Source organism: Pelophylax lessonae (assembly GCF_965119305.1).
Source record: "Pelophylax lessonae genome assembly, chromosome: 3".
Lineage (NCBI taxonomy): Eukaryota > Metazoa > Chordata > Amphibia > Anura > Ranidae > Pelophylax > Pelophylax lessonae.
The window spans coordinates 578,227,236-578,245,768 of record NC_138770.1 but is presented as its reverse complement, the minus strand read 5'-3'; the positions used below and the strand labels follow the sequence as shown (position 1 = coordinate 578,245,768).

General features: G+C 39.7%; 1 protein-coding gene across 2 annotated transcripts in view; it reads left to right on the top strand.

Moving 5' to 3' along the window:
- The window catches only part of WDPCP (WD repeat containing planar cell polarity effector), a gene marked incomplete at its 3' end in the record, with an annotated part of 645,662 nt that overhangs the window by 413,824 nt on the left and 213,305 nt on the right, over positions 1-18,533 (top strand). For both annotated transcript variants that reach the window (XM_082249143.1, XM_082249144.1), the window contains exon 14: positions 3,579-3,681. In XM_082249143.1, the coding sequence (XP_082105269.1) occupies positions 3,579-3,681 (103 nt within the window). The remainder of the gene's footprint in view (positions 1-3,578; positions 3,682-18,533) is intronic.

Below are 18,533 nucleotides of genomic sequence, written 5' to 3'. Positions count from 1 at the left end.
TGGGATCTTAATTTAGTGTTGTCGGTTCTTCAGAAACCTCCCTTTGAAAATATCAGGAAGATTCCCTTGCTTACTTTATCCCAGAAGGTGGCCTTCTTGGTGGCCATTACTTTTGCACGCAGGGTGTCAGAACTGGCCGCATTATCTTGTCGTTCCCCATATCTGGTGGTTCATAGGGATAAGGTGGTTCTTCGTCCGAATCCATCCTTTCTTCCTAAGGTGGTTTCAGAGTTTCATCTGATTGAGGACATTGTATTGCCTTCCCTGTGTCCTAAGCCCAGTCATCCTCGGGAGTTTGCGTTACATTCCTTGGATATGGTTCGGGCAATCAGGGTATACCTGAAAACTACGGACTCGTTTCGTAAAACGGATTCACTTTTTGTGATCACAGATGGCCCCAAAAAGGGGTTGCCTGCATCTGCCGCGACTATCTCCAAATGGATCAGACAGACGGTGGTACAGGCTTATTCTATTAAGGGTCGGAATCCTCCGTTCCCTGTTAAGGCGCACTCCACTTGGGCGCTTAGTGCTTCCTGGGCCTTCCGCCATCAGGCGTCAGTGGTCCAGGTTTGCAAGGCGGCTACCTGGTCGTCGGTTCATACCTTTACAAAATTTTATAAAGTTGATGTGATGGCATCGGCGGATGCCTCTTTTGGCCGCAAGGTTCTGCAGGCCGCAATTTGAGGAGACCGTTGGTCTACCTCGAGGGTTTTTTCTGTTGGATTTTCAGTTGAGTCTCATCCTTTGGTTTGATGAGCCTTTAAGACTTCTAGTCGGCACCGGTTGGGCCTTCTGGATTTAAATTTTGATTTCTGTTATCCCACCCCTCATTTGTGACACTGCTTTGGGACGTCCCGATTTGATATTAATCAAGAGGACTGCGTCTGTCAATGAGTGACAGAGAAAAATGGATTTTTGTAAAATCTTACCGTAAAATCCTTTTCTCTTAAGCTCATTGACAGACGCAGTACCCGCCCCTCTACTTTTGAGTTGGGTTGGGTTAAATTCTCTGACATTGCTTTGTGACATAACTGACATCCTGTAGCAGGGAGAGAGAGGATATACCCTCTGGGACTGCCCCTAAGGTGTGGCCAGAACGTTTTCCTTCTGCCTAGTGTCCTACTCCTGTAGAGGGCAGTATAACCCGATTTGATATTAATCAAGAGGACTGCGTCTGTCAATGAGCTTAAGAGAAAAGGATTTTACGGTAAGATTTTACAAAAATCCATTTATTCCTTTCCTAATATATTCAGCTTGTGTTATAATAATATCCATCAAAAATGTCCCTCATCAGGCCACATGAGAAGTTTTCCCAGCTTCTATGACCAGTCCACCAAAGTCACTGGAGTCCCAAAGAAACATGAGAAACCACTCGTAAATCCATCAGAAATGACTCGCAGCTCGTTGGACTCCCTCCCAGCCCCTGGCCATAGCAAGAATCTCTTTATAGTTGTGTGAGAAGACTGGAGCACCTAGGAAACCCATATTAACTCATTCCAGATAATGCCCTGGATAGAGATTGAACTTAAAATCTCTAGGCTGCATGGAAAAAGTGTTACCCGCTTAATGACTATGTAACCATGATCTCTAATGAATTCCTACACCATCCACTGGATTCAATAAACGATTGCAAATCATTAATGCAATCTTAAAGCAGCATTTCACCTAAACCACTTACCTGCCTAGGCGATCCAAACGGAAGTTCTGCCCCCTGTTCACAGCCCCCTGGTCCTATGAGGCTGCAGGGCCATTAACTAAGAACAACACGACTTGCACATGCACAGTAGGGATCCGGCTGTGAAGCCACAGGAAGTCACATCTGGCTTTCCACAAGCAAGATGACAGCGCCAGGGACCGGAAGCCAAGCAAAGGACCAGCCTGGGTGATGACAGCACTGGATCCCTGGATTGGCAAGTGTGTGTTTATTTTGCATATGGGGTTGGTGCCTCAGTTCAAAATTGGGACTTTATGGGCTTAATATGTGTCAATTCATAAGAAAATATTCATTTTACTTAAAAGATAATTTATTATATGTTAACCATATAATGTAACAATATTCAATAAGGTTTTTCAAAGAATTCATGTATATTATATATACTGTGTGGGTTACAGACCCATAGGTGATTGTGAGTAGAAGAAAAGGAAGGAAGTAGTGACAATGTGCTTAGGGTGACAATCACTAGCTCTCTATTGTTCCACGCTTGAGTGAAGCGTCGGATCCATAGGGAGGATGTTTCAAAATCCATTTTGAAACATCCTCCCTATGGATCCGACGCTTCACTCAAGCGTGGAACAATAGAGAGCTAGTGATTGTCACCCTAAGCACATTGTCACTACTTCCTTCCTTTTCTTCTACTCACAATCACCTATGGGTCTGTAACCCACACAGTATATATAATATACATGAATTCTTTGAAAAACCTTATTGAATATTGTTACATTATATGGTTAACATATAATAAATTATCTTTTAAGTAAAATGAATATTTTCTTATGAATTGACACATATTAAGCCCATAAAGTCCCAATTTTGAACTGAGGCACCAACCCCATATGCAAAATTTACCCGGGATGATGGCTAAACCCAACTAAAAAGTTTTTTAGGAATCACACACCTACACAGTGTGTGTTTATTACCCGTCAGCAGCTACAGTGTTTGTAGCAGCTGACTTTTAATTTTTTGTTTTTTAGAAACAAATGTAGCTCCCCGTTAAGTCATTGAGAAGACTGTGCAAGTGTGAACAAACTGGCACAGGAAAGGTTTTAATGTCACTTATGCCTATTGCACCTAATGGTGTTTTGTATCCAGTAGCAATATACACTTCAATAAACAAATAAGTACTTTCACAGGCTAATGACAGATATGTCAAGGTTTAACAAATATGCCAACTCATACTTGGCATATTATCTAAGTAATTTCATATTCAGTAATGACTTTTTAATGTATAGTAAATTATTTTTGAATGCCAATGTTTGGAAAGACAAGTCTCATAACTCTGGTTTGCAACTTTTTATTAAATAGGTCCTACAAAATGTGCCCTGATTGATGTAAATAAGTCCCAACGTTCTGTCTTAAAATTGCTTCTTCTCCATTACAAATTGTGCATGTTTAAATTAACTAATAAAAAGTTTGTTAAAACAGAATGACATCAATGAATAAATGGCGTGTTCTGAAGTGAAGCCATTATAGGTGCACAGTTAAAAGTCACTGAAACTGCATATTTTAGATATATGTATATTCAAAAGTCCTTTTGTCAAAAATTACCGTTTTCAGCAGTTGACTTTTCAAAGGCATAGGTTGGTCAGAAATTTCCACATAAGCTGGCGAGTAAAATATATGCTTTTTACTTCCTGAAATGTGTTTGATTGCCTGGCTTGAGATAAGGTGCTCGTAAGATGATACATTTGCATGGAGGAAGAATAAAAATTGAGTAAATTAAAACGTAACAGTGGGTTCATCAGTCCTGTCTATGTTCTGTGATCTGGGCAATAAAAGATTCCCTTTCTTTGAAATTCTTCTTTGTTGTGTGTCCAAGATTCATTTTAGATTAATCTTTTATTTTGCTTTATTTCCAAAGGACATCCATTACCTTGCACTAGATAAGGGTGAATTGGCGCTAGCTAAAGTGGCAGAGAAAAAGGCTAAGGAAATAGATGCAGAATCAATAAACGCTGGAGTTGGTAAGAATTAATGCTATTTAAAAAGCTTCTTTTTTTTCTTTTTTTGAATCAATACTTTTTCTGTACCGCTGCAATGTTATAAATGCGGGGGGTTATTGGTTCGTTTCTAGGGAAAAAAAGAATTAACAGAGATAAGCTTCAAAAACCACCTGGCGATCCCTGACTTCACATATAACAGTTTTTCTTTGAATAAAGAGAAATGTGAAAAAAAAATTGAGTTGGTAGTAAACTGAGAATTTGTACATACCAGTGCTACTTTAGGTTATATAAAAAGGTGTATGTTCATTTTAAGTTACCTACAGGTATTAATAATATAAATAATATAATATAATTATTTCAGTGTTATCACATTTTGAATCATTCTATGTTTTGTTGTTGAAATGCTATCTTAAAGGTAAACTTTAGTTAAATATCCAACTACAGCATAGTGGAAGAGTGATGTTTAGTGCTGAAATTAATGAACATTATAGCAAGTAATTCCTGCCTGATAGCATAATAAAAAGCCAGAAATTCCAAGTGTCAAGCTAAGTATAGTGGAATTGTTTCCTCACAGGCATTGGTAAGATTTAAACGTCCCTTAGAAGTTTGAATCTGATTGGGGGTACATCAAGTGCTGAAATGAGAAGTTACAAACAAGATTGAGTTTCTATTGTCTTTATTAATACTGCAGCATGTTTTATTCACAGAAAAGGTTTTTAATTGTACTGATATCGTGTTGTGTGGGTAAATGATACGGAAATATAGAGTCCTTTTCTCTTTCAATGTTTTTATTGAGTATTTATCATAGGAAAACAAATTATCAATATTGTACAGACAATGTGGTAAATGAGCATAACTAATCATACAACAAAACACTGTCAGTAGCTCTGAAGGAACATACATGGGTCGGGTTAATCTCGACTGGGGTAGGCATTAGTAGACTTTACGAACGCTCAGAGTCCTTTTCAGTTGCTTTTTGTATTCCTCAAACCAATGTCCATCCCTTGGGCCCCTACAATCTAAGCATCCCTTTTAGTCTTGATCCACTATTTGACTCTCATTTACTACCTCTCTACCTGTTATGTTCACTCTACCTTCAGCCATCTTGGTCCACACCACCTTCTGTCCCTTTGATACACCTTCTTCTATTCCATATCACTGCTGCCCATTTTCTCTATTTTCAGTGTTTTCAATAGAGGGTACTGTTACAACGTGCAAAGAGATTTTAGACAATTCTGTTCTTCCAATCTTGTGGCAACAGTTTGTGGAAGGCCCTTTAGTGTTCCAGCATTACTGTGCCCATGTGCACAAAGCCAGGTCAATTAAGACTGGGTTTGACAGGTTTGGCATGAAGTGGCCTGCATAGAGCCCTAACATTTGATTTTGCAATACATTGAAAATTCCAAAAGCTTGTGGAAAGCCTTCCCAGAAAAGTTGAGGTAGCTATTTATGGAATGGAATGTCCAATAAACTCATATAGTGTGATGGTCAGGTGTTGACAAATGTTTGGCCATAAAGTTTACCTTGTGTCCACTGTTTCCACTTTCTTCCCTCTGCATCACTACCAAATATATATATAGGTTTTCATCTTTTTGCCCACACTGTCCACACCACTTCTTCCCATGGTAACCACCATCTGTTGACTGTGTCCATGTCACTTTCTGCCCAGTTTATTCACTCTATGCAGAAATTAAAATGCGTCTGTGGAAATAGGCTGCCATGCTGTTTTTAGCCCACTTAACCCATTATGTACATTAGGGAATTTCAGAAGGGCCTTAGCAGTTTGTTGTGGCAGCAACAATAGATGGGAAGAAGTAAGGGTGCCTGAAGGGACTTGTATTGCCTTAGTGAACTTTTGTGCCTCATTTAAAGTCATGACATGCTTTACTGTTTGGGATCTGCTGATATAGGCAACATAACTGCTTTCCTTTCCCCTACATTTTATATGTGGCTCATAGAAATCCCTTTATGTCTCTTTATGTCCTTACCCTCTATATTAGGAATAATCACTGAGCATTTTTTTTTTTTTTTTCATTTTTTTCCCTACACAGCGTAAATGTTTTTTTTTTTTTTTTCTCAGTCAGGTTATATAGGTTTCCCAGGCAATTCTGAACATGAACTTGTATTTTACATTCACTGTCAGAATAAACTGAACTGATTTGATGCATGTTCCTGGAGGTTATTACAGCCACAGCCTATGGAAAAATGCAAATGACTAAGTATACCTCATTCACTGCATAGGTAATCATTTTCACCATGCAGCCTGTAGTCTGCTAATTTAAACGTCACTTAAACCATGCCACGAGGAACTGACATGGCATAACCTATTAAGAAATCCTATAATTAATAATGATCTACAGTCATAAAAAAAATCCCAGGAGTTCTTATGTTATTTTCTTGATTAAAAACTCCAGTAAAGAACACATGTTACAAATGTCAGAAAGATTCCCAAGGCCAACTTACTTTAAATTACACTTGGGCCTAGTGAGATGAATTTATTTAACCTTCAAATCAATAGTTTTCACCCAAAAGGGATTCCTGTTGTAACGAGAAAAGCTGATAAATTCTTGCTAGTCTAAAGTCACACAGTGGAGCACCATCATTTTATTTAGCGTGAAATTACATTACAAATGTAACACTACATACATATTGCTGGGGAGAGCTGGCGGTGAAACTGAATTTGCCCATACATATGATAGTCAACAGTCAAAAAAGCTAATTTTAAAACTTATATGTTGTTTATCTGTATTTATAGTCTAGTGCATGGCCTTTCTGTCTGTTTATTATCTTGTGTCATATTAAACAAATGTGATTGAAAGTCTGATATTGTTATAATTAGATTTGGCTATTTGTGTGTATTAGAGATGCACCGAAATTTCGGTGGCCGAAAATATTGTGTTTTTGGCATTTTGCCAATAGAGAAAAAGGTGGCGATAATGGCACCCAAAATAACATTTTACTGTGCTTATGGTGTGTTTTTCATAGGTCATGTGGCTCAAAAAACGCATTAAAAAAGTAACACGGGTGCGTTCTTGCTGTGTTTTTTTGTTTTTACGATTCAAATGGTTCCTTTATTGAATTAAATTGGAATGACACATTTATAAGATAAACAATACAATGACAACATAACAGGAATTCTTGCTGTGTTTAGCACATTTTTACGGGGAGATTTGTTTTTTGTGCTTTTTTTTTTTTAACTGACCAAAAGTGCAGCAAGCAAACATTTTTAACACCACAATGGAAGCGCAATGGACCAGTATGAAGACATACTTATAATTTAAAGGGATGCATTTTTCTTGAGCTTTCCTTGTGCTAAAAGTGCCGATAATGGCCGACAATAAATGAATATTCATTAAATTCATGATATTAATGAAATAGTTGAACATTAAACAATTATATATAGAATATATATATATAAATATATGCTGTCATTTTGTGTTTCAGTTTCGGCCAAGTCCATCCCACATTGTTAAGACATATACACTTGTGTATGCCAAGCATTTCAATACTGCACACTTAAAAACTGTTAAATTTTTCATTTAAAGCGAACTTCAACTTCAAAAAAGAAAACGTATTCCCCAAGTCACTTATGTGCTATACATTGTGAAGCTCACCATACATGTTACAGCTGACTGTACAATCTCTATTAAATCTAACAACACATTGGATATAGACTGAAAGGAGATTGTACAGTCAGATTGTAACATTAATGGTGAGCTTATAGGTTTTAACAGGCTTATTGCAGATCCTTACCTACTTCTGCTTTATGGATACCGAGATAATCTTTTGACCTAACTTCCTGAAACTGAAAAATGTTGGAGTGCTTAGAGGGAATGTCTGCCTAGAGTAATCACATGATCAGTCCTAGTGTAATAATAAGAAATAATCAGCTGCTAAAAGCAAAACATTGGTTACATGAGCAGGAGAGGAGAATTTTATGGTAGTTCTGCACATAAACAGCACTGCCATGTTTGTAAAGAAGCCTTTTGCATAAGTTGTCAGTAGACATCTTTGTGCATTTGGAACAAACCAGCTGAGTACTTTACGGCCTCATACACATTGAGCATGTTTCCATCGGCTGTCGGGTGCCGCCGCCGCCATTGCCGGTAAGGCAACTTGCCAGTGAAGCCTTGCGGCTTCACGGGGGGGTCCCTACTGCGCATGCGCGAAGTGCGCTGCGCATTCCTATTGGCTCGGCGGCAGGGGAAGGAGTAGGGAGCCATTTCCCAGAAGTGGGGAAGGGTACCTGTCAAAAACAGGTACCCATTCCCCCCTCCCCCCTGAAAGGTGCCAAATATGGCATCGGGGGGGGGGGGAGGAAGCAAAAGAGGGGAAGTTCCACTTTTGGGTGGAACTACGCTTTAAACAGGCATTTGTTTAAACTCTATGTTAGCTTTTGTGTCCTTGCACATTTGGGTATTCACAGGCATATCTGAAGAGGAGCGTTTACAGGCTGAAAAAAATCCATCAGAAGCACGTTTCTTAGAGGAGCTTTCGGGCAGAAAACCACCTAACACACATAAACGCACCATTTAGGCACGTTTTTTGGTTTAAAAGTAGATGTGCAAAAATCATAGGCTGCACCCTGTCTGTAAACACATCATGTTGGATGGCATAACATCTTGTGAACAAGTTGAGACCCTAAACAAAATCCAAAGGAATTCTTTTTTCCTTTTTTTTAACCGTTACTATAAATGGCAGGAACTTCGAGTTGCTTTGCCTATAATCCCCTATAGTGATCCTGCGCTCCTGAAACCCTAGTTGAAGACGTGGGACCCAGAAGACGACCAGGAGAAGATGGGAATGGCTGTAGCAACAAGCAGGCGGCCAGACCTTGCATTGCTGGAAGAGGGCCACTATGTAAGATAAGTCTTACATAATTTACAGTATGTGCAAATATGGCATACATATTTGCACATTGTGGTACAAACTTTTAGGGACCATTTTTTTTTTTTTTGCTTTACTTAGGCTTTAACATTTAATTCCCATCAACACTTTATCTCATTATAACACTTAATCTCACCCTAATCTATACCTTTAAAGAATGATACTTTATGATGCAGGCACCTCCTGGTCTGTTTTTACATCCAACGTCTTTGGGTCCCTAAATAGCAGCGTGCTTTTCCTCTCCAAACAACGACCAGCTTCTTTATGGCTGACTCAGGCCCACAATCTCCTGCACACCATTGCTAGACTTTCATTGTAATGAGCAACAGCATGGGTTACCTAGAGCCCCTAAATATATTGGACTCGTGCAGAAATCAAAGGAACATTCTCTGACTGGTTGCTCTAGACTGCACATATATTTTCATCTCACTTTTTTTACATGAATCACATTATGTTCTGTTTGTCAGGATCAAATAATATTTCCCTGTGATGTAATTTTTGGAGCAAATCAGTAATTATGACTTTATTGAGATCCCCTCCGGGTTTAAGATTTTCTGTACAGACAAGAGTTTTAGTCTGGCTGAGGCTGTGTAGCTTGTGAACCTATAATTCCCTTCCAAACATCATTAATAAATGATAGTCTCTACTCTCCACTTAGAGGAATGTTCAGCTTCTATCACTGAGTTCTTAGCATTCTTTCATTTCTCCCTATAACCTGCCTCAGGAAAGCGGTCACAATTTAGTTTCAAAGCAGCAGCTTAGGAAAAGCCTTTTGTTCCGAGTTTTGTTTTCCTCTGTTACTTTTTTTGTGCTTCACAGGGCATATTCCTCTTATCATTAATTATATTTGCAAAAGTCTCCGATTTTGAGAATATATAACAGTAATTACATTTGTGTTTGTTTTGTATGCTATGTGAATGTAAATAGAGTGCCATGTAGATATAATAAATATGATGAAGTCTGTACCTAACAAGCACACGGTACAGGAAATTTTGTAGGCTTTTCTTTCTCTGGCGTTGTCTCTAGAGTACAAGCTTAGGCACCCCCTAGGCCAGATGCCAACCCTGACAGTGCCTAAGGCTCACAATGAGAAGCCAAAGGTCCTGAATACTTTTGGACATGAAAATCATCTCACATGGCCTTAGCAGGAACTTATTAAAAGTCATCTTTACTCTGGCTTCCAGCATTATGTTTTCTAAGTGCAGGTGCACAATTCTGTTTTACATTGCCTGCTGTATTCCTATAGTGCCACATGAATGTGTTGAATAATGTAAACATGATTTGAAGTTTGTTTCTTAGCTCCCAAAGAGCAGTCCTTTCCTGGTGTAATTCTTCAGATGTGCAATTGTTCTGAACCTGGGTGATAACAGAGCTAACAGTTGGGACTCTGAAGGCACATTTGCCTATGTAAAGCAGAGAATATGTGTAAACTATGGGAGAGACCATCAAAAGAGGGGCACAATAACACGTAGGATAATTTATTGCATCACTCTCTGTATCTTCTATTTGGTACATGATTTAATAAAAGTAGTTCATAGGTATACCACCCAAAACTGTTTTCAGTTTTAGGTGGAGTGAGACAGGATTTGATCATCTTCGTCTCTGCATCTACTGCTCACCAGCGAGATCTTCAAGGATAAACATAGCTCCATGAACTTTTGCTCAAGTTTCCGGTTTCCACTAAAGAAGTGACCTCTCCATGTACAGTATTCTATCAAAGAATCTGCTAGAGGGTATATATGAATAGCTGAAGCATTCCCTTGTTACCTGCCCTCTAGTGTATTCTCCTTGGGACTATATGGAGAGGATGTTTCTGTGGGAGAACAAGGAATCTCAGACGAGCAGCAACTAATATGGCTAGGCTGGGAGTTGAGGGAAATATCAATTGAGGAGTTACAGAGAGTGACTCCCAGTAAGACAGCAGGAAAATAAAACTTTGGTTGGTATTCTTTTATGATTACTGAACGTGTGCTTTCATTTAACCCAAGCTTTTTAGGGTTGGGTTGGCTAGACAGACTGTAACAAATATGGGCATACATGCATATAGCCTGGTCTGACAGATTTGGATGTTCATTGTGAACCAAAATTCCATATATCTTGAAGGACATGGAGGCAGCCATACTGTAAAGAAATAACTAGATTTCACATCCTGCACGTTTAAAAATCCAATCCATATATTAGCAAAATATGTTCTGGCTATGAATGGGTGCCATAAGGAAATTGTCCATTAGAGTTATGTTTTTGTGTAGATGGGTTGTTTTACCCTACGTTCACTCCTATGTGTTTTTTTGTGTATTTTGCAGTTTGCAGAAATGCACTACAGTCCATTTAACATGGTTTCCTATGGTACACATTAACATCTATGCATTTTGCAGCCGGTGCGTTTTTGGAAAGGGTTGGGTACTTTTTTCTTGCTTTTTGCGTGTAATAGACTTCAATGGAATCGCACCAGAAATGTAAGTATTGTGTTTTTGATACAATTTTTTGATGTGTTTTGCATTTATTTTCCCTTTAAACACTGTATATAGCTGGTTGCTAAGGAACAAACCAGGAAGGCGACGGCTGCGTCCTTAAAACTCAATGAGTTCCCAGCTGATGTAAAAAAAAAATAATTGCTGGTAAAAAAAAAAATAATTGTGAAAAAAAAACAGTGTAGCCCCCCCCCCCCCCCCGCCAGGTCCTTACCAGGCTTTTTGGGTATGGATTCGGAGGGGACACCCCCACGCCAATTTTTTTTTAAAAAATCCCGTGGGCCCCCCCAAAATCCATACCAGACCCTTATGGAAGCATGCAGGTCAGGCAGGTCAGGAAAGGGAGGGGACCAGTGAGCGCCCTCCCCTCCTGAACCTTACCAGGCACATGATGTCACAAGGGGCGGGTTCTCCAGTCGACGTCACCAGATGGCCTCGCCCCATGGCTATATAAGAAATGGCAGACAGCGGGAGCCATCACAAGGGAGGCAGCCTGTGTTTTTTGTTTTTAGCAGGTCAACGGCGGCTGACGTAGAAGACATCAACAGAAAGCTAAGAGGGAGAAGAAACCACCAGAGAGAGAAGAGGGAGAAACACTGGAGGGAGAAGACCAGAGGAAGAAGACACGATTTTTAATAAAGGACTTGTCAAAAACCGTCTCTTGCTTTTTGTAACTACACTTTTTTTTGGTGAATGGCTAGGGATACAATGTACCCCATACTCATTCACTCATTCACATGGGGGGGCCGCATTCCACAACCACCACCCAGAGTTTTCGGGAAGAGGCCCTTGTCCCAATCAACATGGGGGCAAGGTGCTTTGGTATAAGGGGCCTCACAGCACCCCCCATGTTGAGGGCATGCGGCCTGGCATGGTTCAGGAGGGGGACAGCGCTTACTCCTCTCTCCCTTTCCTGACCTGCTGGGCTGCATGCTCGGATAAGGTTCTGGTATGGATTTTGGGGGGGACCACACAACATTTTTAAACATTTTGGCATGGGGATGTGCCCTCCAAATCTATACCAGCGCGGAATCCGGCTTCTGGCCCGCTCCTTAGCAACCAGCTATGTACAGTGTGTTTACAGCGTGTTTAAAGAGAAAAAAATGTCAATTGCATGAAAAATGCATGCAAAAATGCAATAAAAAACAAGGGTTTAAAAATGCAAAACATGCCTGAAAAATTAATCAAGCGCAGCCCGCATAGATGTAAACCTGGACTAAAGGCTTTATAGGTGTCAGGAATGTTCACTTATCTGAATGTGTAAGTTGAAAATTGTAAGACCAGGAAGATGGCTGAACCTTATGGAGAGGATGGACAGGATTCATAGTTACATAGTAGGTGAGGTTGAATAAAGACAATAGTCCATCCAGTTCAACCTGTGTAGGTGTGTGTGGCTGTAATCATCTCACATAGCCCTGGATGTTCTGATCATTGAGATGTACATCTAAGAGACTTTTGAAAGCCACCATACTTCCCGCAGAAACCACCTCTTGTGGTAGAGAATTCCACAATCTTGTAGCCCTAACAGTAAAGAACCCCCACATTGCCTGAGGTTAAAACGCTTCTTCTCTAACCGCATTGTATGCCCTCGAGTCCTCATGCAATCCCTTCGACTGAATAGGGGACTGATTCCCTGTTTAATCTATTGCCGACCAGCAGTCATAGTTTTACTGCGGCTGATCGGCTCTGTCCCGCGAAACGATGTACCTGTATGTCGCCTTCGTGGGACCGCTAGCGGGGGCAAGTGCCTATTAGCCACAGGGGAAGCTAATCAGTGGGTTTGGCGGCCGTGATTGCTCCCTGTGGAGACAGAACGGTGGTCTGCCGTTGTAAACATGGCAGACCGCTTTTCTGTCAGTTATGAACACAGGGATCCAGTGTTCCTCTTATTTAGGAACACAGGTCTCTGTGTTCATGCAGCAAGCCCACCCCCACCCCCACAGTTAGAAAGCACCCCCTAGGGACACATTCAACCCTTTGATCGCCCCTAGTGTTAACCCCTTTCCTGCCAATGTCATTATTACAGTAACAAGGCATATTGTTAGCACTGATTACTGTAGTAATGTCACTGGTCCTCCAAAACTGGCAAAAATGTCAGTTAGTTGTCCAATCTGTCCGCTGCAATGTTGCAGTCCCACTAAAAATCACTGATCGCTGCCATTACCAGTAAAAAATAAATAAAAATCTTTCCCCTAGTTTTTAGATGCGATAACTTTTGCGCAAACCAATCAATATACACTTATTGGGATTTTTTTTTACCAAAAATATGTAGCAGAATACCGATTGGCCTAAAACTAAAATGATGAAAGAATTTGATTTTTGAATTTTCTTTATTGGGAATGTTATATAGTAGAAAGTAAAAAATATTTCAGAATTGTCGCTCTTTTTTTGTTTAGAGTGCAAAAAATAAAAATCGCACAGGTGATCAAATACCACCAAAAGAAAGCTCTATATGTGGGTAAAAAAAGACATTTTATTAGGGTACAGTGTCGCATGACCACCCAAGTGTCAGTTAAAGTAATGCAGTGCCGTATAGCAAATACAAACCCGATTCCAAAAAAGTTGGGACACTGTACAAATTGTGAGTAAAAAATGAATTGACTAAGTTACAAATCTCATAAACTTATATTTTATTCACAATATAATATAGATAACATATCAAATGTTGAAAGTGAGACATTTTGAAATGTCATGCCAAATATTGGCTCATTTTGGATTTTATGAGAGTTACACATTCCAAAAAAGCTGGGACAGGTAGCAATAAGAGGCTGGAAAAGTTAAATGTACATAAAAGGAACAGCTGGAGGACTGGGTATAAAAAGAGCCTCTCAGCGTGGCAGTGTCTCTCAGACGTCAAGATGGGCAGAGGATCACCAATTCCCCCAATGCTGTGGCAAAAAATAGTGGAGCAATATCAGAAAGGAGTTTCTCAGAGAAAAATTGCAAAGAATTTGAAGTTATCATCATCTACAGTGCATAATATCATCCAAAGATTCAGAGAATCTGGAACAATCTCTGTGCTTAAGGGTCAAGGCCGGAAAACCATACTGGATGCCCGTGATCTTTGGGCCCTTAGATGGCACTGCATTACATACAGGAATGCTACTGTAATAGAAATCACAACATGGGCTCAGGAATACTTCCAGAAAACATTGTCGGTGAACACAATCCACTGTGCCATTGGCCGTTGCCGGCTAAAACTCTATAGGCCAAAAAAGAAGCCATATCTAAACATGATCCAGAAGCCAGGCGTTTTCTCTGGGCCAAGGCTCATTTAAAATGGACTAGCAAAGTGGAAAACTGTTCTGTGGTCAGACGAATCAAAATTTGAAGTTCTTTTTGGAAAACTGGGACGCCATGTCATCTGGACTAAAGAGGACAAGGACAACACAAGTTGTTATCAGCGCTCAGTTCAGAGGCCTGCATCTCTGATGGTATGGGGTTGCATGAGTGCATGTGGCATGGGCAGCTTACACATCAGGAAAGGCACCATCAATGCTGAAAGGTATATCCAAGTTCTAGAACAACATATGCTTCCATCCAGACGTCTCTTTCAGGGAAGACCTTACATTTTCCAACATGACAATGCCAGACCACATACTGCATCAATTACAACATCATGGCTGCGTAGAAGAAGGATCTGGGTACTGAAATGGCCAGCCTGTAGTCCAGATCTTTCACCCATAGAAAACATTTGGCGCATCATAAAGAGGAAGATGCAACAAAGAAGACCTAAGGCAGTTGAGCAACTAGAAGCCTCTATTAGACAAGAATGGGACAACATTCCTATTCCTAAACTTGAGCAACTTGTCTCCTCAGTCCCCAGATGTTTGCAGACTGCTATAAAAAGAAGAGGGGATGCCGCACAGTGGTAAACATGGCCTTCTCCCAACTTTTTTGAGATGTGTTGATGCCATGAAATTTAAAAACAACGTATTTTTCCCTTAAAATTATACATTTTCTCAGTTTAAACATTTGATATGTCATCTATGTTGTATTCTGTATAAAATATTGAAATCTGAAACTTCCACATCATTGCATTCTGTTTTTATTCACAATTTGTACAGTGTCCCAACTTTTTTGGAATCGGGTTTGTAAATTGCTTGGTCATTAAGGGGGTAATGCACACATTTGTTGGTCTATTTACTGTAAAAGAATGGTGGGCAAGGGAGGGAAACAAGGGCAAAAAGGAAAATAAATGTGAAAAATGTATCCCTAATTTACATACGAGATTTCTTGCCATTTACTCCTATTTTATTCTCTTTTGCTCCATATAATTTCTGATTTCCTGCAATTTTTACTTTCTTCCAATATATATACAAATGTTTTCTGGCCCCATGTAAAATCAAAATTTGTATAAATACTGTTGCATTAGTATGTAACATTATAATAATATATAATATAACAACAATGACATCCAGACTTCAATGTAATTACATTCATTTTTTATTGAGGACAGAAAGCATACTGAAATTACTTTTTAAATAGTCTGCACATTATGGCAGACTTACCTCTAAATTTGCCCTTCTGTGGCAATGCAAGGTCTGTGCTCCCCGCTGCTACGATCGTCTTCTGTTTTTCTTCCAAGCCCAGCACCTTCATTTTTTTTATCTCACAGATGCCAAGAATGTAGATTGCACAGCACACAGGCTGTAGGCAGTTTACAAAACATTACTGCTAACGTAAAGGGAAAGAAACCTACAAAGTGGAAAACTGTCTTTTTTGTTTGTGGTTGTTAATTTGTCATTTCTTTTATTGTGACTTTGGGACAGATTTATTTTTTTGGTGTTTTACAATACTAACTATATACACTGCTCAAAAAAAATTAAAGGAAAGCTTTGAAAACACATCAGATCCCAATAAGGAAAAATCTTATGCTGGATGTCAATACTGATATGGACTTGGTGAAGTGTTAGGAACGAAAGGATGTCACATCATTTAATGGAAATGAAAATGATCAACCTACAGAGGGCTGAATTCAAAGACACAGCCAAAATCAGAGTGAAAAAATGATGCAGCAGGCTAGTCTATTTTGCTGAAATTTAATGCAGCAACTCAAAATGGTACTCAGTAGTTTGTATGGCCCCCACGTGCTAGTATGCACGCCTGACAATGTCAGGGCGTACTCCTAATGAGACGACAGATGGTGCCCAGGAGTATTTCCTCCCAGATTTGGATCGGGGCATCACTGAGCTCCTGAACAGACTGAGGTGCAACTTGGCAGTGTCTGATGGACTGAAGCCTAATGTCCCAGATGTGTTCTAATGGATTTAGGTCAGGAGGGTGTGGGGGACCATTCAATGCCATCAGTTCCTTCATCCTCCAGGAACTGGCTGTATACTTTCACCACATGAGGCCGGGCATTGTCGTTCACCAGGAGGAACCCAGGACCCACTGCACCAGTGTGCCATTGTCTAGCCTGTAGAGGTCTGTGCGTCCCTTCATGGATATGCCTCCCCAGACCATCACTGACCCACCACCAAACCGTTCATGCTGAATGATGTTACAGGCAGCATAACATTCTCCACGGCTTCTCCAGACCCTTTCATGTCTTTCACATGTGCTCAGGGTGAACCTGCTCTCATCTGTGAAAAGCACAGGGTGCCAGTGGCGGACCTGCCAAGTCTGGTGTTCAAATGAAAATGCCGATCCAGTCTCATGGTGCCGGGCAGTGAGCACAGGGCACACTAGAGGATGTCAAGCCCTCAGGCCACCCTCATGAAGTCTATTTCTGATTGTTTGGTCAGAGACACTCACACCAGTAGCCTGCTGGAGGTAATTTTGTAGGGTTCTGACCGTGCTCATCCTGTTCATCCTTGCACAAAGAAGCAGATACCGGTCCTGCTGATGTGTTAAAGACTTTCTACGACCCTGTCCAGCTCTCCTCAAGTAACTGCCTTTCTCCTGGATTCTCCTCCATGCTACTGAGACTGTGCTGGGAGACACAGCAAACCTTCTGGCAATGGCACATATTGATGTTCTGTCCTTCAGGAGTTGGACTGCCTGTGCAAGCTCTTTAGGGTCCAGGTATCGCCTCATGCTTCCAGTAGTGACACTGACCCTAGCCAATTGCAAAACTAGTGAAAAACAGTCAGAAAAGATGAATAGGGAAAAAAATGTCAGTGGCCTTCACCTTTAAAACCATTCCTGTTTTGGAGGTTGACTCAGTGTTGCCCATCTAGTGCACCTGTTGTTAATTTTAACCTCCCTGGCAGTATGATTATGTCAGGAATTACATACCAAAAGCGGTACAATTGTTTTCATGGAAATTTGGCGTTATGTATTATAGGCCTACAATTCTTAGTAATTACTGACTTAAACCTGACCAAAACAAGAGTCTAGTAGACATCCCAGATGTGATAAATTTGAAACACAAACGCGTGAATTATAATCGAATCAATAATATTATTTTATTATTTAATATATAATATATATAATAAAATTATATTATTGATTAGATTATAATTCATGCATTATATAGTATATATAGATATATGTGTGTGTGTGTGTGTATATATATATATATATATACACACATATATATAATATATATATATATAATATATAACGCATGAATTATAATTGAATCAATAATATCATTTTATATATATATATATATATATATATATATATGTGTGTGTGTACATGCATATATATATATATATATGCATATATATATATATATATATATATATATATATATATATAATATAAAATGTGTTTTGTGCAACATTTTTTTTTTTAATTTCCCTCCCTAGTTCCGCTCCCATGCAGCATTGCTGCTGCAGGGAACGGAACTAGGAAGTGATCACACCGACGGAGGAACGGCGGGACTCTCGGCTGGCGATCTCAGCAATGAGAGATCATCGCTGGATCGCCAGGACAAGGTAAGAGAACACCGCTGCACTCTCTGCACATCCACCCCGAGCGTGACTCAGGGTTACCGATCCTGCAATGAAAAATCCACCCCGAGTCACGCTCGGGATTACCGCCTAGGTGGTTAATAACCCCCTCTGCTACTTAACTGACTAGATCAATAGCCAAGGAGTTTAAATTACTTGATGCTATACTCTGATTAGAAAGTGTTCCTTTATTTTTTTAAACAGGGTATAATAGAATAAGCTGCAATGAAAATTAATATTTCTGCACCAATTTAACCACTTAAGTCTCCAGGCCTTTCCGAGGCGCCATTGATTCCCAGAACATTGTTTTTCATTTCATCTATGTCTCAGCTCTGCACTTTATACGTTTTAGCATTTTGTAGTCCACCTTAACATATTCTACTTTTTTTCAGAACAGATACAGCTTTAATATAGTATTACATTTGGATTTATATATTTTATTTCCTAGGTTCTTATTGAGTAAAAAAAATTGTAAAAAATGAAAGTTTTTCTCACTAATGTTTACGTAATTTGTCTACCCCCATATTTATTACAACAAAATATAATCACCAAAGTCTGCTGATTAAAATATCACAGTAGTATGACTTTTATGTAGCCTAGCATATGTGTTCTA